Consider the following 23,537-nt stretch of genomic DNA (forward strand, 5'->3'; position numbering starts at 1 on the left):
ATAAGTTTTCAGTTCCCAAATCAATACAGCCTCAACAAATCTACCAACATCATAGCTCCACATGCAGTATGTTAAGCTATTTGACAATACTTGTGAAGTCTATTCAGCAATGGTAAGTTTGTATATTCTAGTATACCACAACACAACAGTATTTTTGGGTAACAATTTTATTATCGATAGGTATATCACAGTAGATAGATCAAAAGTATACTTGTTTGAATCTGTGGTGCCTGATAATAGCAATAGCTGAATACTCTCTCAATATAAACTCTTCTCTACTTCGTTACGGAGTGTCTCACATCTAGAAACATGATAAGGATTCGAAACCGAAGGAAGAAGAAATATCCCATAAACCTTCCCCTGTATCTTGCTACGATCAGATGCTCCACACAGTAACACTGAACAGAATTTTACTCTCTAAGTCCTCTGTCTACAGGTGTATAGGAGGGGTATCCTGGATGCTAACCCTTCAACCAAACATCTTCTAGATTCCTCCTTCATTCCGTCTCAGTCACACGTTCAGGGGATACATCTCCATACAAACTCAGTAGCTGATGCTGCACTAAGCAATCATAACTCTCAATGGTGTCAGTAGACTGGCGAAGTTGTGGTTAACACACTAGACAAATCTACTACACTGATTGGGAACCTGAAGTTCATACCAATTGAATAAAGGTGAGATCAAAAAGTAACAAGTGAAAGATGTGCAGTAAGGTCAAGAGAGTCAAATATCACTGTCTGGCATTTCACCACGTTCCATACCAATGCTGACCTTGGTAGCAGACGCCAAGGAAAGGGCGTGTGGAGGAGCACCCTCTGGTGCTGGGGGATAATGCCGACATTGGTTGCCGAGGAAACAAGATGGATAAGCAGCCCCTTCAGTCGATGAACGTCTGGGTCTGTGATTTGCCACACTTCCACATGGCATTAAGTAGTTTGATGAGGCCGGTGTCTTTCGGCTTCTCCAGGCCTCGCATCACGCGCTGCTTCATCACCGACACAAACTCCTTGTTACTCAGCTGGCCGTCATCTGGGGGAGAGAGGGGGTGAGAGTCAGTATGGTTGTGTGGTAATTTTAGCAATATTCTAATAAAATCACAGCGGGGGCGTGAGAAACAGGCTTCACACATTGTACCCATGTGAGGAATCTAACCGGGGCCTGAGGTATTGCATTGCAATATGAAACCCGGCTACCATACTAGTACCAGACTTATTGATAAAGGTACCTGAAGTAGTAATAATATATCAGTACATCACTGCCCTAAATCCAGTATTTTGGCTTCCATCAAACTATCATTTTTGCAGATTTTCAACTGTTTATGGATAGTTGACAGTGAAGTGAACTTCTGTTCAAAATCTTTAAATCCAATCTTATAAAATACAAAAAACATGATTTATGGCAGTGACGTACTGATATATTATTACTACTTCAGGCACCTTTATCAATAAGTTTATATTTTTAAAACAATTCTCATGTAAGTATATACATGTCCACTCGTTTTAAAAGCTTACAATGAATCAAGCAGGGCGATTTAAGGAAAAAGATTTAATTTGCACCAATTGCATGTTGACATGAAAACCTAGTTGCACCAAACAAAACCAGGTTGCACCTTGGTCCCATAAAGTTATTTTGTAAAACGTAATAGGTAACAAGTTTGATGCCGTCAAGCCTAAGAAAGCCTAAGAAACTGAAAGCATCACAAACTAGATCTAATACAGGAATAATTGATGTAATATGGTGAACAATCTTGAGAGGTAATGTGTTTTCAAAATTCGATTTTGTGTGGAAGTTACGTAAGGGTTAGTCACACACAAGATTCAATTCTTTGGACATGCATTTGGTGCATATAGACACAGATATTAGGTTGTTTTTTTCAAGAATAGGTTGCACTTGTGCATGTTTTGTTTAGCTACATCGAGCCCTGATAAGCTTTCTTGTACAGGTTGTCATTGCTATACACTGACCATATTCAACAACCTAGGTCAGGAATATAATGGATTTGTATGTCTTACTGTTTTCATCAAAGAGTGTGAAGACAACATCGATGACGTGATCGCTCAGCTCTACATGTGCCACTGTGCGGGCCACATGGCGAAATGTCTCTGAAAACAACAACATACATCTCATTCAATACACAGATGTTTGTTTCTTCATGCGGCACTCAGCAATATTCCAGTTTATTACGGCAGTCGGTTAATTTTGGATCATACAATCCAGTGATTGTTATTATAAGCAACAATTAACAAAGTTAAGGCACCATGACATGCAATCAATCAAGTCACAAAACCTTATCTCCAAATCTATTAAATCGCATCTTATGACCAGCAAAGTTGACCGGTTCTTAACCTGAATCCCTACAGGCCACAGATGGAAATTGTGAAAATATTGATAGAAAAAACAAGTTAGATGTGTTTCAGCCCAAACATCTACAAACATCATACAGAACACTGGATCAGTGACTCTAACCCTTGCTTTATGCTGTATGTGTGTGCACAGGCTTTTTCAATTACGAGGTTTCAAACAGATTTGACACATGTAAATTTATTACAAACCAATCACATCAGCAAAAGTTTGGTTTAAAGTACTCGACTTGATACAAGATACTAAAAGTTTATGGCAAACTGGAAGCTACATAGTATTACCCATGTCAATAGAGACGCCGGCAAGGTGGTAGAAGCTGAGGGCGGTGTCCACGTCGTTGATGCTCTTCAGAAACAGCCAGAACGCTGTGTACTCACGAAACCCGATACCCTGAAACAGCAAGAACATTGGTCAAGGTGTACTTGAGTATATCCATGTGGCAGACCATACCACCATGCTCCTTGTGTATATCAACATAACAGCTTCTATCACCACGGTGTCCTTGTGTATATCAACATAACAGCCTCTATCACCACGGTGTCCTTGTGTATATCAACATAACAGCCTCTACCACCAGGCTCCTTGTGTATATCAACATAACAGCTTCTATCACCATGGTATCCTTGTGTATATCAACATAACAGCCTCTACCACCAGGGTGTCCTTGTGTATATCAACATAATAGCCTTTATCACCACGGTGTCCTTGTGTATATCAACATAACAGCCTCTACCACCATGGTGTCCTCGTGTATATCAACATAACAGCTTCTATCACCACGGCGTCCTTGTGTATATCAACATAACAGCCTCTATCACCATGGTGTCCTTGTGTATATCAACATAACAGCCTCTACCACCAGGCTCCTTGTGTATATCAACATAACAGCTTCTATCACCATGGTGTCCTTGTGTATATCAACGTAACAGCCTCTACCACCAGGGTGTCCTTGTGTATATCAACATAACAGCCTCTATCACCTTGCTCCTTGTGTATATCAACATAACAGCTTCTATCACCACAGTGTCCTTGTGTATATCAACATAACAGCCTCTATCACCTTGCTCCTTGTGTATATCAACATAACAGCTTCTATCACCAGGGTGTCCTTGTGTATATCAACGTAACAGCCTCTATCACCTTGCTCCTTGTGTATATCAACATAACAGCTTCTATCACCATGGTGTCCTTGTGTATATCAACATAATAGCCTCTATCACCTTGCTCCTTGTGTATATCAACATAACAGCTTCTATCACCAGGGTGTCCTTGTGTATATCAACATAACAGCCTCTACCACCAGGCTCCTTGTGTATATCAACATAACAGCCTCTATCACCACGCTCCTTGTGTATATCAACATAACAGCCTCTACCACCTTGATCCTTGTGTATATCAACACAACAGCCTCTATCGCCACGGTGTCCTTGTGTATTTCAACATAACAGCCTCTATCACCATGCTCCTTGTGTATATCAACATAACAGCCTCTATCACCACGCTCCTTGTGTATATCAACATAACAGCCTCTATCACCATGGTGTCCTTGTGTATTTCAACATAACAGCCTCTATCACCATGCTCCTTGTGTATATCAACATAACAGCCTCTATCACCACAGTGTCCTTGTGTATATCAACATAACAGCCTCTATCACCAGGGTGTCCTTGTGTATATCAACATAACAGCCTCTATCACCACGATGTCCTTGTGTATATCAACATAACAGCCTCTATCACCACGGTGTCCTTGTGTATATCAACATAACAGCCTCTATCACCACGGTGTCCTTGTGTATATCAACATAACAGCCTCTATCACCAGGGTGTCCTTGTGTATATCAACATAACAGCCTCTACCACCACGCTCCTTGTGTATATCAACATAACAGCCTCTACCACCACGCTCCTGGTGTATATCAACATAACAGCCTCTACCACCACGCTCCTGGTGTATATCAATATATACAGCCTCTACCACCACGCTCCTGGTGTATATCAACATAACAGCCTCTACCACCAAGCTCCTTGTGTATATCAACATAACAGCCTCTACCACCACGCTCCTGGTGTATATCAACATAACAGCCTCTACCACCACGCTCCTGGTGTATATCAATATATACAGCCTTTATCACCAGGCTCCTTGTGTATATCAACATAACAGCCTCTACCACCACGCTCCTTGTGTACTGGTATATCACTATATACAGCATATATCACCAGGCTTCCCTTAACTCACCCTTGGATTTTCCTTGAACTTCTTCTTCACTCTCTTCAACATGCGTAATTTTTTCTTCTCTGGCATTCCAGCATACGTGATCAGGACATTGCCAAAGTCTTTCTCTGATATCGTGTCATCATCCTGCTTGTAGCGATTGAACTGAAAAAGTCATTTAAGTAACCTCATGATAAGGAAATGAGAAGTACATGGAGTGAGGGAGTGTGTGAGTGAGTATGGTTTTATGCCGCTTTTAGTAATATTCCAGCAACATCATGGAGGGCGACACAGGAGAAGTACATGGAACTAAATTGCCTAGCCTTCAAATGTATCATTGCCATTTAATGCATTCTCCTGAAATTATCCGCCATTATTTAAATCTTAAATCCAAAACAAGTGCAGGGGAGACAACCTACCTCTATCTTGAGGATCTCCGTCTGGAGTTGTCTCTGGAAGTCGAGGAAGCCCTGTACAGTCAGCTTCTTCTTGCTGTCCACACCAAAGAAGTAGGTGAGGAGTGAGGAACTCATGCCCTTGTTGACACTGCCGGTGTTGGCATGGTCGCGGTGGCGCATCCCGATCGATGTCTGACTCTGTACCACGTCGTGTACCTGCACACACAGAGTATTGACGATGCAATGCAGTGTATTTCTCTCTACTCAAAACATGTGGTCATCTCCTGTCCCCTTAAAACCTTCAGAGGTGAGCTGAAACTAGGGATCCTCCCCATTTTGTTATGTTTCTTCAGCCGGTGACCACTGTAGCAGTTAGCAATGGCAGTGCCAACACAGCTATAACCAAACCAGTCCTCACCCTTCTTACTGTATAGTCAACTTGTGTGCCACCTTTTGGTATTTGGTGCAGTTCTATCTGCTAATGCATTATGGGAGGGTTGCAACTTGCGTTGCTAAGTAGCCTAGCCACAAATTCACTTTTGCTTCTTAATTCATGTTAAGGAGTATAAACTAAAGTTTGCGATGGAGGTGGCGGTAACATGGCTGTCTGATCATCTTACCTTCTGAAACTCTGTGTACTCAACCTCCCCATCACCATTTAGGTCAAACATTCGGAACCCAATCTCAAAGTTGCGAGGAGGTGCTATAAAAAAATGTACTAAATTAAAGTATTGTACAACTTTTCCCAAGCAAGGACAGACTAACAAGGCATGGATACTCAGATGCATTTGTCATCCCTACAGTGTAGAATATCAGGATGGATGACATACAGCCTAGATGGACATACAGACAAGATGGATGACATACAGACGAGATGGACATACAGACAAGATGGATGACATACAGACGAGATGGTGGATGTACAGACATGTTGGTGGACATAGACAAGATGGATGACATACAGACTAGATGGACATACAGACAAGATGGATGACATACAGCCTAGATGGACATACAGACAAGATGGATGACATACAGACGAGATGGTGGATGTACAGACATGTTGGTGGACATAGACAAGATGGATGACATACAGACTAGATGGACATACAGACAAGATGGATGACATACAGACAAGATTGATGACGTACAGACAAGATGGATGACATATAGAAAAGATGGATGACATATCGACAAGATGGTGGACGTACAGACAAGATGGATGACATACAGACCAGATGGACATACAGACAAGATGGATGACATACAGACCAGATGGACATACAGACAAGATGGATGACATACAGACGAGATGGTGGATGTACAGACAAGATGGATGACATATAGACAAGATGGACGTACAGACAAGATGGATGACATACAGACAAGATGGTGGATGTACAGACAAGATGGATGACATATAGACAAGATGGTGGATGTACAGACAAGATGGATGACATATAGACAAGATGGACGTACAGACAAGATGGATGACATACAGACAAGATGGTGGATGTACAGACAAGATGGATGACATATAGACAAGATGGTGGATGTACAGACAAGATGGATGACATACAGACGAGATGGTGGATGTACAGACATGTTGGTGGACATAGACAAGATGGATTACGTACAGACGAGATGGTGGACATACAGACAAGACGGATGACATACAGACAAGATGGACATACAGACAAGATGGATGACATACAGACCAAATGGACGTACAGACAAGATGGATGACATACAGACAAAATGGTTGATGTACAGACAAGATGGATGACAAAGAGACAAGATGGTGGACATACAGACAAGATAGATGACATACAGACAAAATGGTGGATGTACAGACAAGATGGATGACATAGAGACAAGATGGTGGACGTACAGACAAGATGGTTGACTTACTTGACAGCACAGTGAGGAGGAAGATGTAGTCGGAGAAGGAGATGAGGCCCGTCTGGCCCAGCTTGTAGAAGATGCTGTCACGACTCACTTCGCACATGTCGTCTAGCTTCTCCCGCTGAAACATGTGACCCTCCCATCAGGTTTTCATGTAACATGCGCGTGCTGCCTACACTACGTGGGAGTTGACTATACCAGGACATGCGTGCGAGCAGTATCGGTCTGGACACTACCAGTGAAGGGACACAAAAGGAACAATGGCTTCTATATATTCAATGTCTTGTTCAACAAATGCTTCTAAATGTTATTGATGATTTCTTTAAGCAGTGATAATGATCTGAAAACTGTTCTATGCTAAACATGCTAATATGGTTAAATGTTGTCTTTGAAGCACTTAAAGTATGATGGTGTTAAGCTGTTTTCTGACATTATTACAACATAAAAGATTACAATTGTTTTAAAAAAATATCTAACCTACATCCTAGTGACAAATAATTCATCATTGAGCATGAACAATACTGTTATACAATTAAAGGTGTCAGTTAAATGTAAAATGGACAGCAGGGATCAAGAATCAGGCTTGTCTTGTGTCTATCAAACCACACCATCTACTGCGACAAAATACAAGCCTCCACTACACATCAGTAGACAAGGCTGACTCGAGTCCCTGCTTCAGCATTTTAGGATCAGTTTTTCTCATTAAGCTCAGCATATATACTCAACAAAAATGTGTGGGATTATGAATACTTTGGGGGGATATTTAGTTTAGTGAAGACTGAGCATACAATTTCATAAAAATATCCCCCCCCCCCCAAATATTCATGATCCATACCTTTTTTTTGTTCAGTATGTATGACAATTAATTTGAATATAGGATCTCAGATTAACAGTTGTTGTGTGGATTAAAGGTAGAAAACTGTTTCTGTGTCATCAATAACGCAAATTCACACAGTGTAAACATCAAAATGGAAAGTTATTAGTTTTAGAACAAGCAAAAAATAAAATTTTAAAAAACCAATTTCACATCTAAACTGAATAATTACAGTAAAAATAAATAGATCAGAAAAAGAATAACCCACACTAAATAAGCACAAGAAATAGTTGTAACTGTTCCAACGACAGAAATGAAAACACGTAGATTGTAAGGAGACTAGACAGGGATGAGTCGGCCATTTTGAATACCCTCTAAATGGTGTGGTTCCCACTTATGAACAGTTGCACCAAACACTTCTACCAAATTCCGTAAATCTTCACAGAGAACTAGGACCAAACTACACACTTTATTACTTAAGTAAGAAAGGTACAGGAAGCTAAGCTCTATCTGTGAAATAGCTGGATTAAACACATAATTCCATGCATAATTTTTATAGCCATGGGAACCACCTGTTTTTCCAGCAAAAGGATGTATTGAGAATTTACAGTATCAAGATGGCTGCTGCTCATCCCCAGCTTCCGCAACACAACAGGACAGGAACATGTTTAGAAGCCCTGCTCCGGCTCGGGAGGAATATTGTACCAGATAATGAATTCATTTGTGAAGCTCACTGACAGCTGTGACTGTCACCAATCATGAAGATGGGTACTCTGTGCTGTAAACCTGGCCAACGAACTTTGCAAATATTATGATACACGATTTCTACATCAAGTGGACAGAATCTCTTAATTAAACCCAAGACTTGAAATTACAGCTCATAGTCTTTGCTAGTCCACAAGCAGGATATCAATCCGACCAGGTATGTTTCAATACCAGGCCTACACTTTGCTGCTATAAAATTCATAATGTTAGAATCAAAACACCAGGTTTTTTATGGAATGTGATTTCTGGTACATATATAAAATTACCATCTGTTTCAAACTTTCCGTGAGATCGACATATAAACTATGTCAGAAAGACTGAATTTGCCTTACTCTTGAATATATCAAAATCTACAGTAAGCTGGTTCAACTCTTTAATTATGTGGCACAATCCAGTGTTACCATCACATCTATTGGCTAATGGTGCACTGGAAGGATTCAGATGGACGTGCCTAGCGTATATAACTGATATCGCACCAGGCAGGGAATATGCAGTGGTGAGGGGTGAAAGATATGGTCATATATTTGCAGCAAGTTGTGCAGCTGTATGATTGTGATCAAATCAGTCAACAGTGTCGTTAGGGTCGATAAATAACAGGTATATAGATGCTACCTACTGGATCAAATATGGCATACAAACTAGCACAACTACCTCCAAAGCTGGATGCATTCTTACAAATATATCCAAGCATCTACTGTATGTATCATATATAAGAAGTCAAAAGGTGCATTTCAAATACATGTATCACACTGGGGAACAAAGAGTTTCTGTACAACACAGCAGAAGTGGTTAAAGATGGTGAATGTGCCAAATGTAAAGATGGCAGATGACAGAGCCCTGCGGCAATCACGCCTCAGAGACAGGTTGCTGTAAACCATGCCATAGATAGTCTCACAAATACGCAGTCTGACAGATAGGCAGTCTCACAGATATGCAGTCTGACAGATAAGCAGTCTCACAGATATGCAGTCTGACAGATAGACAGTCTCACAGATATGCAGTCTGACAGATAGGCAGTCTCATAGATAGGCAGTCTGACAGATAGACAGTCTAAGTGATAGGCAGTCTGACAGATAGACAGTCTAAGTGATAGGCAGTCTCATAGATAGACTGACAGAAAGGCAGTGTCACAGATATGCAGTCTGACAGAAAGGCAGTCTCATAGATAGGCAGTCTGACAGATAGACAGTCTAAGTGATAGGCAGTCTCATAGATAGACTGACAGAAAGGCAGTGTCACAGATATGCAGTCTGACAGAAAGGCAGTCTCATAGATAGGCAGACTGATGTTAGGCAGGCAAACAGACAGCAGAAGACAATGAATGATCAGCAATGTTAAAGATGGAAGACGATAATAAATAGTAAAAATGGTAAATAGACCTGCATTCCTGGGCCAGATTTCCACAGACAAAGACATCATATTTACACATCAGAATGGTGATAAAATGTATGACAGCATGAAAACAGACAGAGTGAAGAATGAGCAAGTAATACTGTCTCATGATGGAACATCAGTTGATAAACAGTGATCCATTACGATGGTGATGTCAGCACAGCTGTTGAGGTAGGTAGGTGCACACCCCAGGAAACACCATATGGCCATGCCACCTGTAACTATGGCAACCTGATGTAGTGCATATCATGGAAACATGCATCTAAATTGTACTTCAGGCCCTATTGTCAAGATGAACAAATGTGAATGGTTTTATGCCTCCATATTCTGGCATTCTCCCTGCAGGGGAGGCCATCACAAAGTTCACCACTATCTATATGGGGAATTGAACCCATGGTATCGGTGGAGCAAGGCAAGTTTACACCACCTTCATGGGACCAGATGTCAATATTCTCAGACAGGGGTTATACCACTTTCAACAAGAAGAGGTAGACAAGACCAAGATGGGTTTGACCATATGAGTGACAAACAGTCCTACAGGACAAAACATAGCAGTGGTTTGAGTGAGTGTGTGGGACTCATTCTCGGGTCAGAAACACAGGGTGGTGCCTCAGACCCTGGATAAATGCTGCATGTGCACATATCGAATATCAACGTGAAGTTGACACTTTAAGCTACTGAAATGACCTGGGTGTGATATAGACAACATGATATCACAACACAAGAAATTAGTCAGCTCACCGCAGACTTTGTCAAACTGGGAAGTTATCCCTCAAGGGATACCACATTCAGCTGCCATTGTGTCCATCCAATCTCCATGAGTCACCACTGCACGTGACAGCGGCACTTCTAGACTTGGCAGTTGGACAAAGGGAGAGGTTAGGTGAAATGGGATTTAACGTCGCATTCAAGATTATTGTACTTCTATAGACAGGTGCATGTACAAGTGTTTGTATGGCTGCTTGTGCAAGTCCATATAGTGCTACACAACTGAGATACCATGCCGCATTTTAACATGATTCCTCACTCAGACACCGAATACTTCAAATGCCTTTGGCATGACGCAGCCAGGGGACTGAACAACCAACCTTCCCCTTTCCATACAGGTGTTCTATCCACTAAAGCATGGAGGCGGTCCCAGTTGGACAAAGGGATCTAGGGGCCTACTCAAGCCCCAAATGACACACACACACACACACACACACATCTGAAGTTGTGAAAGAGATACAAGTAGCATAAAGTCAGAAACATTAAAAGGGACAATACATTGGGGAGAAGTAACATGAGCAAGAGAAAAAAACACTAATTGAAAATAGAGTCAAAAACACGGACATAAATATCAAATATCTCAACTAAGATGAGAAAATGGAAAGATAAACAAGAAACACGACTGTCCAAGTTGAAAAGTGAAAACATGCATAAACACATTTCAATAAACTTTTGTACAGTTATTGAAGGTAATGCCATTCAAAGGAGGAATCAGAAATAGAGCCAACTGCAACAACTAGCCATTCCCTACCCACAGTCCTCGAGGTCAGATGGCTTCATTTGATGCTGAACGTGAGGATGTGAGTAGGATTACCCTGCATATTACTTTTGGTACAAATGTACCTGTGAGTCACTACATATTCACTCAGAAGCTAGCGTTTAGAAGCTTACCATACACAAGCAAACTGCCTTCTTCTAACATGCATGACTGGTTCTAGATATAGCTGATCCACAGCCAGCTAGGTGTTTTGGACATGTGGTCAGTGACACAGATCAACTGTTACAACGATCAAATCATTTGTCAGTGCTGGCCCTCCTGGCATTTGATAGTTTTACTGCCATACATAATTTAATTAATTAATCCCCTTCCTTCAGATAACAGCTGCTTGATCTGCTAGTTAAGATTTTATGATGTATACTATGTAAGCAGTTAATAATAACCCCTAACTGCAGAGGGACAATATCTTTCAGTAATGCTATTTAGAATGTCGAGGTTGAGGTTGAATACGGGCACCATGTTGTCGCCCTGTACTAAGTGTTGATTCCAGTCCCTACAGCTGTAGTTACTGCTGCCCCCCTGTACTAAGTGTTGATTCCAGGCCCTACAGCTGTAGTTACTGCTGCCCCCCTGTACTAAGTGTTGATTCCAGTCCCTACAGCTGTTGTTACTGCTGCCCCCCTGTACTAAGTGTTGATTCCAGTCCCTACAGCTGTAGTTACTGCTGCCCCCCTGTACTAAGTGTTGATTCCAGTCCCTACAGCTGTAGTTACTGCTGCCCCCCTGTACTAAGTGTTGATTCCAGTCCCTACAGCTGTAGTTACTGCTGCCCCCCTGTACTAAGTGTTGATTCCAGTCCATACAGCTGTAGTTACTGCTGCCCCCCTGTACTTAGTGTTGATTCCAGGCCCTACAGCTGTAGTGACTGCTGCCCCCTGTACTAAGTGTTGATTCCAGTCCCTACAGCTGTTGTTACTGCTGCCCCCCTGTACTAAGTGTTGATTCCAGTCCCTACAGCTGTAGTTACTGCTGCCCCCCTGTACTAAGTGTTGATTCCAGTCCATACAGCTGTAGTTACTGCTGCCCCCCTGTACTTAGTGTTGATTCCAGGCCCTACAGCTGTAGTGACTGCTGCCCCCTGTACTAAGTGTTGATTCCAGTCCCTACAGCTGTTGTTACTGCTGCCCCCCTGTACTAAGTGTTGATTCCAGGCCCTACAGCTGTAGTTACTGCTGCCCCCCTGTACTAAGTGTTGATTCCAGTCCCTACAGCTGTTGTTACTGCTGCCCCCCTGTACTAAGTGTTGATTCCAGTCCCTACAGCTGTAGTTACTGCTGCCCCCCTGTACTAAGTGTTGATTCCAGTCCCTACAGCTGTAGTTACTGCTGCCCCCCTGTACTAAGTGTTGATTCCAGTCCCTACAGCTGTAGTTACTGCTGCCCCCCTGTACTAAGTGTTGATTCCAGTCCATACAGCTGTAGTTACTGCTGCCCCCCTGTACTTAGTGTTGATTCCAGGCCCTACAGCTGTAGTGACTGCTGCCCCCTGTACTAAGTGTTGATTCCAGTCCCTACAGCTGTAGTTACTGCTGCCCCCTGTACTAAGTGCTGATTCCAGTCCCTACAGCTGTAGTTACTGCTGCCCCCCTGTACTAAGTGTTGATTCCAGTCCCTACAGCTGTAGTGACTGCTGCCCCCCTGTACTAAGTGTTGATTCCAGTCCCTACAGCTGTAGTTACTGCTGCCCCCTGTACTAAGTGCTGATTCCAGTCCCTACAGCTGTAGTAACTGCTGCCCCCTGTACTAAGTGTTGATTCCAGTCCCTACAGCTGTAGTAACTGCTGCCCCCTGTACTAAGTGTTGATTCCAGTCCCTACAGCTGTAGTAACTGCTGCCCCCTGTACTAAGTGTTGATTCCAGTCCCTACAGCTGTAGTTACTGCTGCCCCCCTGTACTAAGTGTTGATTCCAGTCCCTACAGCTGTAGTTACTGCTGCCCCCTGTACTAAGTGTTGATTCCAGTCCCTACAGCTGTAGTGACTGCTGCCCCCCTGTACTAAGTGTTGATTCCAGTCCCTACAGCTGTAGTTACTGCTGCCCCCTGTACTAAGTGTTGATTCCAGTCCCTACAGCTGTAGTAACTGCTGCCCCCTGTACTAAGTGTTGATTCCAGTCCCTACAGCTGTAGTAACTGCTGCCCCCCTGTACTAAGTGTTGATTCCAGTCCCTACAGCTGTAGTTACTGCTGCCCCCTGTACTAAGTGTTGATTCCAGTCCCTACAGCTGTAGTGACTGCTGCCCCCCTGTACTAAGTGCTGATTCCAGTCCCTACAGCTGTAGTTACTGCTGCCCCCCTGTACTAAGTGCTGATTCCCGGCCCTACAGCTGTAGTAACTGCTGCCCCCTGTACTAAGTGTTGATTCCAGTCCCTACAGCTGTAGTAACTGCTGCCCCCCTGTACTAAGTGTTGATTCCAGTCCCTACAGCTGTAGTAACTGCTGCCCCCCTGTACTAAGTGCTGATTCCAGTCCCTACAGCTGTAGTAACTGCTGCCCCCTGTACTAAGTGCTGATTCCAGTCCCTACAGCTGTAGTAACTGCTGCGCCCTGTACTAAGTGTTGATTCCAGTCCCTACAGCTGTAGTAACTGCTGCCCCCCTGTACTAAGTGTTGATTCCAGTCCTGTACTAAGTGTTGATTCCAGTCCCTACAGCTGTAGTTACTGCTGCCTCCCTGTACTAAGTGTTGATTCCAGGCCCTACAGCTGTAGTGACTGCTGCCCCCCTGTACTAAGTGTTGATTCCAGTCCCTACAGCTGTAGTTACTGCAGGAGTCATGAAGCTCAGACTCTGCACCTACCGTCAGTAAAAAGCCGTGTCAGACTGAACTGCCTGCCCCCTTGCCCGTGGCTGGTAAGTTTTCTGTCGGCTGCATAAAATTTTCCTTCACCTGCCCGACTGTTTGGCAGATAACTTTAAGACACAGTCTTTGTTTGCATCATTTCAACTGATTAAAGACACAACTTGTCTCAATTTTTGTCACAATATTTCAGTATTTATGTTTACAATGCGGGCAGGTAACTTTGAAGATGGGCAGGCAACATTTATGGACTGTCTTGTTGGGTTTCAAAATGATTTCAAACACCGGTGAAAAGTATTGCAGTCATGCTCACACCACAGAATATGTACGTCTGTCTCATGACTGCCTTATCTATAGTATGTCATCAGTTTTTTTCCTTGTTTTTGTACCTAGCAATATTCCAGCTCTCTGACAGGACCAGACAAACCAGTGAATATATTTATGAGCAACATCCGATGCCTGAAGCCCTGATCCGTGGAGTCGCTTCATACGACAAGCAGAGGTTGCTGGGGAACAATTCTGACCTCCTATCACCAGGTCACTACAAAGATAAGACTGTGTAGCGGTGAAGCAACTGCGCTGTCTCTACTTGAGTAGCCCTGTCACCTCATCACTATAGAAGCATGTACTACAATGGGCCTAAGTTACCTACGCAAGTCCCACAAGTTCACTGGAAGAATATCATGGTCATTTTGTATTTGAGCTACCTCTTATGTAAATACTTCTCAATCAAAAATTACACTGGAACCTGTTGTGAACAATCTAAATGTTGAACCCTAGAATTTAATAGGGGAATTATTTTCCTATTTAAGAAATGCCCTTGAAATAGTACTGATAGATGGCAGTAGATTATTCTTTCAATTACAATTACTTCACTTCAATAACAAGATTGACTCACTCAATAATACCATCTGAATAAAATTTGAAAACTAGTACTCAACTCAACTTAAAACTAAAACACAGGAATGGGGCATAACAGACCGTATCAACCTAAAATGGAGAAATATGGAGAAATTGTTCTAAAGAAATGCACTGCCATGCAGAAAGAAGGAGACACTCTAGAACTGTTAGTAGGGCAGCAGCAGAGGAGAGGAAGAGGCGCACTCACCATCTCAAACAGGTTATCCTTCTACGTTCAATACAAAAACAGCCATACGTTAGATGCGCATCTTATACCACACAAATACATGTCACCAGTTAGGGGGTAGAGCTGCTTTCAACAGTATTTCAGTTACAAGCTGTCAGTTTCATGTGGGAGCCCAGGTGATGCAGATCCTAGATATTTACCACGTTGGCACATCTCACAAGCATGGTCCTCACAGACCCAATCTCATTAAAATCAGATCTTAGTTCTAGCTATCGCTAAACAAAGATCTGAAGACATCCCATTACGGGTCACGTCAGAACGACCTTTCATCCGACCAATCAGAGCGTCGCTTACCAGATCATGAAAGTGACAGTCGAAATGTGTTTTCTAATCATGCTACCACAATATATTTAACACAGGGTATTCCGAACAACAGTTACAGGTTTTATGATTATATCCATACAATCTAGGCCATCTATAAGCCATTCCAGCATGTTCCTCTTATCAGTTTTAAACTTTTTAATCAAGAAGACATTAAAATATGTTTTGAAGTGTAGTCGCCAGTTTGAAACCAGTGTCGTAAAGCTCGAGAAAGCTGTCATCTGATTGGCCAATGTCGATTTCTTGTCAGTCATTTCATTGGTCGGTCAAAATTCGCGAAAGGTCATTCTGACGTGACCCGTAATGGGATGTCCTCAGATCTTTGTTTAGATGTAGCGAAAACAAAGATCTGATTTTAATGAGATTGTCACAGACCAAGGATCTAGCCCGGTAGCTAAGGGAACTAACTCTGTACAATCAGTGACGCTATAGGTCACTGACATCACCTTTGTCAACACAAATTGTACATAGGGATACCTACTCCATTGCCATAGGCATGTTATGTTTTTGTAGTAAACGTCTTTTTTATCGCAACTCTTGTAAAGGCTCATAGCGTGTTTGTTTAGCAATTCAAACTTGACTGCCACTTCTAAACAGATTCCCTAAGCTACTAAAACTGTTCATTTCAGGACACGGAAACAATGGGTGTGACACAGCAGGTGAATTGAGAATGAAAACATAGCATACATTTCCTTCTCTACTGGTGGTCTGGCTCTGGAACAAAAACATTACATTTATCGTGCTCGTCACCATCGTCGCCATGTTTACAGTGTACACGTAGGCCTTGTGTGCTGCTTGCCTCACCACTGATGTGGCTCATCTAGCTACTGGAGGCTCCGATATGAAAGTGTGATGGACATGACATTCTAATTTATTTACTCTCTACCACATTTCAATGCATCTTTGATCATCCAGTGTGTTATATCTCCATTCCAGTTGCTATAATTACTTTCATTTGGAGCCAGATTCTAACGACAAGATGCTAAACATAGCTTACAATCAAATTACAGATTTATGTAAGAGAAATCTGACCTCAGTTAGTGATAAGAGAATTGTGAATGTCTAAAGTCCTGAGGCGAATGGGTCCAGGGTAGTTATACTAGAATGGAGATATAATATACTTGATGATCAAGGACATTGTAATGTTTTATCTTCCCCATTCATCGGGTGAATGACCAGAAGACGCTATGCTGAACAGAACCATTATTATATATCGATAATATTTGACAGAGCAAGAAGGTTGTAATTCCTCTGGATAGACAACCCTGAAGCCTCCCTGTAGCTGAGATGATGCACATTCCCCTCTAACATTACGCTATTAGTTCTACATTGACACCTCTAAGGTTAGATTCACGACTAATCAACGTTTCACACCGTATGTAGGAGGCCGTTTTTCATTACTTGGTTTACAGAAAAAAATCAATCCATCAGGTCGGTGGTTGCAATAAAATTAAACATTAAAATATCTTCAGAGGCTGCTCAGGGTGTTTCTTTGAAAGGACCAAATTAGACTTGGGATAGTTCCTTTTTATTACCAGTGGTGGAATCTGAACAGCAGGCAAAAAAAGAATAATTTTAAAGAAATCGAATCATATTTAAAATTTGTTGGATTTGTGTGGATCCATAAACCAAGCATCAAGGTAACTTGCCTCCTCACTTCTAATACTTTAAGTAGAGACTGGTATTAATTACAATATGCAACTACGGTCTTCTTCCACGAAGCATATCAGTGTATAGCACACACACAGCATACAGTAACTGACATACATTCTCATCCAGTGCAAGCTTCACAACCGATAAAAGAGGCAGTTATTCATCAATTGGGATACTTCTTGTCTTTAGTTTGTGAACAAGTCAAAAAAGAAATAGTTTTACCTGTTACTTTGTTCCAGTCATATTATGAAACTAGACATTTTGTGAAATGGCTGAAATCATCTCGTTCCAACATTTCATAAAACCTCAACTAAACCTTGTCACTGCGAGACATGACATGACATGAAAAATCCTATTCAGACTTCTGTTTGTTCACCTCAGGCCCGCTCCATGAAGTATTCTTAGTTGTTTGTTTGTTTGTTTGTTGTTGTTGTTGTAACTCAACACTCAGCAATATACCAAAATACCAGAAATACCAAAAACATTCCCACCCATGGGCAGTAAACTTCCAACAATGATTTGTTTGTGTTTGTGTTTTTTTTTTTAGCTCTAAGACAGTGGCCTGTAAATAACCAACTCTGGACAAGACAATCCAGTGATTGAGATGAGCAATGACCCAAATTATTGGGGTACGCTGCCATACAATCAACTAGTTCCATCTAAAGCAGCAGAGAGTGAAGCCACTTAACCTCACGTACTGTTTTCTTAGTTAAAAGCCACTGCAGTCACACAAAATACATCTTACATTTGTTAAAATGCAAGGCTTTGAAACTTTTGCAATTTCACAAAACCGTCCAAGTGGTATGTTTGTGGAATGGAGACCACACGGTGTCATTCAAGTCAGGACATCACCAGACTTAATGATCTCAAGAAATACCTTGCCCGTGAAATAATTCAGTTAAAGAAATGACAAGTTTCATAACATGACTGTACAACAGACATACCCAATTTCCTGATAAAGGAAACATTTCATGTGAAAAACTTCACTCTATTGCCCATGTGACAGAAATATCAGTTATATGAGTATTACATGAATGAGTGAGAAATAATTGTGATTATGTTTGAATTGAGGTTTGATACGAGATATACTACAGTTGGTTATCAAGCATGTTTACTATTCTACAGGAGCCAAACTCGTCTAGTATGTCTAGATTCTAAGTTGTGCAAACTCTTTCACGCAATTATCAAAATTGACTTTTATTTCATGTTCTTCTAAACCTATGATTTCAGTTACCTCAATTAAAAAGTTACTGAATGTCAATTGTTAACATCCAATTCAATTAAATAAAATAATGGCTTAAATTTTCATATAATTACTGAACCAAAGTAATTGATTATCTTGTGATAGACGTAGTACAGCCACAGCCTCCACCTACCTTCGGGTCGAACTTTCTAAACTGGTCAAGTCCGAGGCCTGTAAACACCAGACACACAATCACAATGATGCAAGGAGGGAATATGCAGGCGGTGGGGTGGGGTGGGGTGGGGTGAGGTGAGGGTAGGTGAGGGTGAGGGCAGGGCAGGGCAGGGCAGGGCAGGGCAGGGCAGGGCAGGGCAGGGCAGGGCAGGGCAGGGCAGGGCAGGGCAGGGCAGGGTAGGGAAAGAGACTTATTCTGCCCACCAAAATCCCTGAAAGAGGCAAGCATGAGGCACAGGGTACCTATTCTGCCCCGGAATCCCCCACAGGTACATGCATGTTACAGTCATTGTATAACTTCAGTCCATACAAAATACAAATGAAAATTTCAGTTGTTTACCAACTGACATATTGTAGACATCGACCAACAGATTCATGAAACTGTATATTTAATATTGTTGTGCATGGAGTTGAATGTTACAGGGATGCAGCCGGCTACCTACCTTCTGGCTGTTTGATCCCAGGGGTGATGGAACGCACAAAATCCTCAGGGGTCATGAACACCTCCCACACCCCAGAGTTTATCTGCACCTTCAGGGTGGCGAAGTACCTGAAAATCTTGTCAGGGGTTGAGTAAGCTCTGATTCTGTCTTCATACCCGATGATCTGATCAACAAGAGATTACATCTAATGTCAGGTAATTTGGCCCACAAGTACATTGTGTTCTCTTGACTGAAATACAATAATACAGATGATGATGTGAACAAGAAACTGACTAGACTTTGCTGTCTAACTCAGTTTAGATACGTATGACAATGCATGAGTCATGATATGACACCTGGCATGAGACCTGTGAAGATCTTGGTAGAGATTATGTCTTCAGCAACCCATGCTTGCCGTAAAAAGCGACTGCTCGCCGTAAAAAGCAACTGCTTGTCGTAAGAGACAACTAACGGGATCGGGTGGTCAGGCTCTGACTTGGTTAATGCATGTCATTGATTCCAATTGGGTGGGTCTATGTCCATGATGTCAATCACTGGATTGTCTGGTCCAGACTCAATTATTTACAGACCGCCATCATATAGCTGGAATATTGCTGAGTGTGGTGTTAAACAACAAACAAACAAAGAAACAACAATGAATACTTCATGTATTGGGCCTGAGGTGAACAAACAGAAATCTGAAAAGGATTTTCTGTCATGCCAAGTTTGGCAGTTACAAGGTCTATCTGATGATTTCAACCATTTCCAAAAAAATGCTTAGTTTCATAATATGACTGAAACAATGTAACAGGTATAACTATTTCTTTTTTAACTTGTTCACAACAGGATCAGGTGGTCAGGCTCGCTGACTTGGTTGATGCACATCATCGTATCCCAATTCCATAGATTGAGGCTCATGATGTCAATCACTGGATTGTCTGGTGAATGCAGTGTTAAACAACAAACAAACAAACACATAGCATGACTCTAAATGTGAGTCAGTTATAAGTGTAATTCCCCATGTTCATTGTGGCCCAGCTGAAATGAAGTTATGCCCAACCAGACTGTGATTAGCTTGCATGATTGATTAATCTAGGCACATTAGTCAACTCCAATCTGACATTTTGTAAAGTTGTTTTGAACCAATGAGATACTTGTCCCACCTTCCGGTCTCTAAAGCCGATCTTCTTCTTCTTGGTCTTCTTGCCTTCGTCATCATGCTCGACAGTCTCACTGGACTGCCCCTCTACAGCAGCAGCATCCACCTTCAACCACTTCGCCAACATCGTCATTCTGAAACAATGCCACAGCAACTGTTACAAATGTATCACATAACATTTCCAAAAATTTAAATTGATGGATGGAAATATTTACTTTTTCAATACTAATTTTCACTACCAATTAGTGTTCGGTGTAACTGCCATTAAAGTAAACACTTAAGGAATGAATCAATATTTGTTACTTAGTGAGCGACTGTGATCGATACTTAGTATTGGGAAAAAAAATATCGCGATCCACCGATGCATTGGTGTATTGTCCAACCACTATTAGTAAGTGACCATAACATCAGGAGGCACCTATGAGATCAATTCAAAAATCCATGTGAACTTACCCATCAAATCCCAAAAACAAAAGCAAGGCTCCGCCTAAGAGAGCAAAATAAAACTTCGTGTAGCCACTGGATGGACGTGTCTTGTGACCGAAATTGGAATACGGAGTCTGTTTGGCAGCCAGGCAGGCGAGTGTGTGGAGAGAGTTGACAGGCAGTGATCCAGTTGATGGAGATCTATATAAAGGCAGACACACAACATGAACTGGCGGCAGTGATGACAAAGATGATGGATGCTTGTGTGTGTGAGAGGCACCACCGAAGACTCTGGGAGCCATGCACACAGTCCTCACAGCTGACCCTCTCTGTTGTAGTAACTTTGCAAATTCCATGGCAAGCATCGTGCCCTCTCTTTTGATCTTAAATGAGCCCAATTTCCACATGATTGACCTGAAAAAGACATATTTGCCACATTATCTGACCTTACATTATCCATCATACATAAGAAAGGAATAACAAGTTACATCCAACATGAAATATTACCGCTTTTTGTAAGAAGCCACTGGATGGATCGAGTGGTTGAGCTCAGTGACTTTGTTCATTGAGTGTCATCATACCCAGGTGGCGTGGATCAATTAGGACTGAAGACAAGAATCTGTGGTACCCTACATAGTCAAGGCTGTTGTAATCAGCATCATATGTGAAGCAGAGAGTGCAATTGAAATAAATATTAGTTGCTACAAGATCAACTTTTGAGTTGGTACACTAAATGTGTTTTCAGTGACTTTAATCATCTTAATTAAACTTTCTAGTAATATCTATTAACCCAAGCCCAGCATCACCAAAGGACCATAATACATGCAGTTTGCCTGAATCCCTCACCCAGCTGGTCTCTCTGTTTATGTAACATGAACATACTGAACAGCTGATAACAAATGTCAGAATGGATGCGGGGATATGGTCAGCACCATGCTAATGACGTATGATGACACAATCACTCAAATCTCACAACTTAACCACCTAATCACCATAACATTCAGTCCCAATGACAATCTAGGCTGGTATAGACAAGGGTCTTGTCACTGTAACAGATTGACATTAATATACCTATAATAATATATGATCCATAATTATCTGTCAGGATACTAGCATCTTAGACTATTGGCATTGTACATCTATACGCATGCACGGCATGAGTCCCAGGAAGCCGTCAGCCTGTACAGACGTCTCTTAATATATCAGTAAACAGTGATTAACCAAACCCAGCATTCGTTATGCAGTTCTCAGCTGATACGACAACCTGAGAATATAACAGTCACCATTGCTTCCTGGTGAGGCAAATAAGACAATTCAGTGTAGAGCATTTAACCTTCTGGGTATTGGGCAGTAACTGTGGTGACTGTATCTCTGTGTATTAAGGATTTTGATTTTGACTTGCAGCTACACAAGTTTTCCTAATAGATCCCCGATCAAAAATTTGCTTTGCACTTTATATTTATGTCCTAAGACACCTGCAGTTCAGTTTTCTGAATCGAAAATCTATCAGGAAAACACTATGGAACAGCCTGTAACTTAGTCTGTCTTACAGACCCTGATACACTTATATCAACTACAGCCCATGCAAGTCTATAATGTTTGGCAAGTCTAGATTACTGCAGTATCAGAAATGAAGAGAATCACTGGGCTCCCTTTTTATTAGATTTGTATTAAGATAACTGAACAACTGTTTTTTTCTGTGCGATATGTTCATTTCAGAGACGTCTACCTGTAACTCTGTGTGGCGACAAGTCTATCAAAATCGCCTAATTGGTAGCAGCACAGAGACTCGGTTACTGCAGCTATGACAGATGATCTTACCTAGAAATAACCACGGGGTATTTCGCAATTGGACATTTTTCATCTAGACATAGGGAGAAATAGCTATTTATCATGTGTTTAAACGCTGATTATATATAGAGATGATGTCCTTAGGACCTGACTTGACATTTAGATATTATCAAAACATTCTCGTACAACCCGTCAAAGGGGATTGACATTTTGCCCTGACATACGAATCACGATCCTGTGCAAACGTTTACTTCGTTGGGCAAGACTATTTCTTACCAAGGGCATAACATACAGCAATAACACTGACACCTACTAGTAAAATATACCAGTTTAATACACAAGGGCCAATGGGGTCAGATGCAAGGGTGACTAACCTTCGTGCACTATTAATTAAACACTGGACAGGAGTTCAAGTTCTTTTCGTCAGCATAGCCACTAAGTGGCATCCATGTTCCTCCAGTCGACTAATGTTTGGTGTGTTATTCCTTCTGTACCGAATGATAAAGCTACTCTGTGATTGGCTGCCGCGTGAAAATGTCTTCCAAAAGCCAATCATTTACACGTATATTGAAACCGGTTGCAAATAGCGGGTGCATTTCTTGTTTGCGTTCGGGCGACTATTCGGAATGGAAATGTTCGTGAACAGTTCACAACGTATCATCAGCAAGAAAGGTAGATCTACGACAAATTTACATTCAGTCTGGCTATTCAAGTCTGTATCATTGTTTCATGGTGCGTCTTTTCTCAATGTCATAGGAAAAATAAAAAATATCCACATGGCCGTGAATTTCCAAATCTGTCAATGAAAATTGGAAAAAGACACGATAAATCTATCGATACACACTTCAAGTATTAATCAAATTATAGAGAATGAAACAGTTTACTTTACCTGAAACGGTTAAATACGTTCAGCCAAGCACAACAATATTGAACTGTCCTTCATCAGGTGAATACTGAGTAAGCTCAGAGTTAATATATACATGATGATATGCTTACACAAAAAAGG

General features: G+C 41.7%; 1 protein-coding gene across 4 annotated transcripts; it reads right to left on the reverse strand.

Moving 5' to 3' along the window:
• Positions 1–163: 163 nt before the first annotated feature.
• On the reverse strand, positions 164–23,011 carry LOC139468483 (calcium uptake protein 1, mitochondrial-like). Of its 4 annotated transcripts, XM_071250465.1 has the most exons (14): positions 22,906–23,011; positions 20,768–21,154; positions 20,319–20,448; positions 19,177–19,339; positions 18,693–18,730; positions 16,351–16,377; positions 15,304–15,324; positions 6,889–7,003; positions 5,598–5,680; positions 4,999–5,193; positions 4,604–4,744; positions 2,644–2,752; positions 2,014–2,103; positions 164–1,030 (listed from the first exon to the last, which is right to left on the reverse strand). In XM_071250465.1, exons 2-14 carry the CDS (start codon positions 21,145–21,147, stop codon positions 879–881), a joined length of 1,644 nt encoding a protein of 547 aa, XP_071106566.1. In that variant the 5' UTR covers positions 21,148–21,154; positions 22,906–23,011; the 3' UTR covers positions 164–878. The 4 variants fall into 4 exon arrangements, with proteins under 4 accessions (XP_071106566.1, XP_071106568.1, XP_071106567.1 ...); XM_071250467.1 differs by lacking the exon at positions 16,351–16,377; XM_071250466.1 differs by lacking the exon at positions 15,304–15,324.
• Positions 23,012–23,537: the final 526 nt, after the last annotated feature.

Source organism: Haliotis cracherodii, unplaced genomic scaffold (assembly GCF_022045235.1).
Source record: "Haliotis cracherodii isolate W230 unplaced genomic scaffold, xgHalCrac1.p SCAF_2, whole genome shotgun sequence".
NCBI classification, from domain to species: Eukaryota; Metazoa; Mollusca; class Gastropoda; order Lepetellida; family Haliotidae; genus Haliotis; species Haliotis cracherodii.

What these genes read in the sequence shown, in the direction of transcription:
- LOC139468483 (XM_071250465.1), bottom strand. Translation starts at nt 21,147, where the DNA reads ATGTGGAAATTGGGCTCATTTAAGATCAAAAGAGAGGGCACGATGCTT. An exon ending in CCTCCTCACTGTGCTGTCAA is followed by an intron (nt 5,681 to 6,888) that starts GTAAGTCAACCA and finishes ATTTTTTTATAG; the next exon opens with CACCTCCTCGCAACTTTGAG. An exon ending in CGGAGATCCTCAAGATAGAG is followed by an intron (nt 4,745 to 4,998) that starts GTAGGTTGTCTC and finishes TGACTTTTTCAG; the next exon opens with TTCAATCGCTACAAGCAGGA.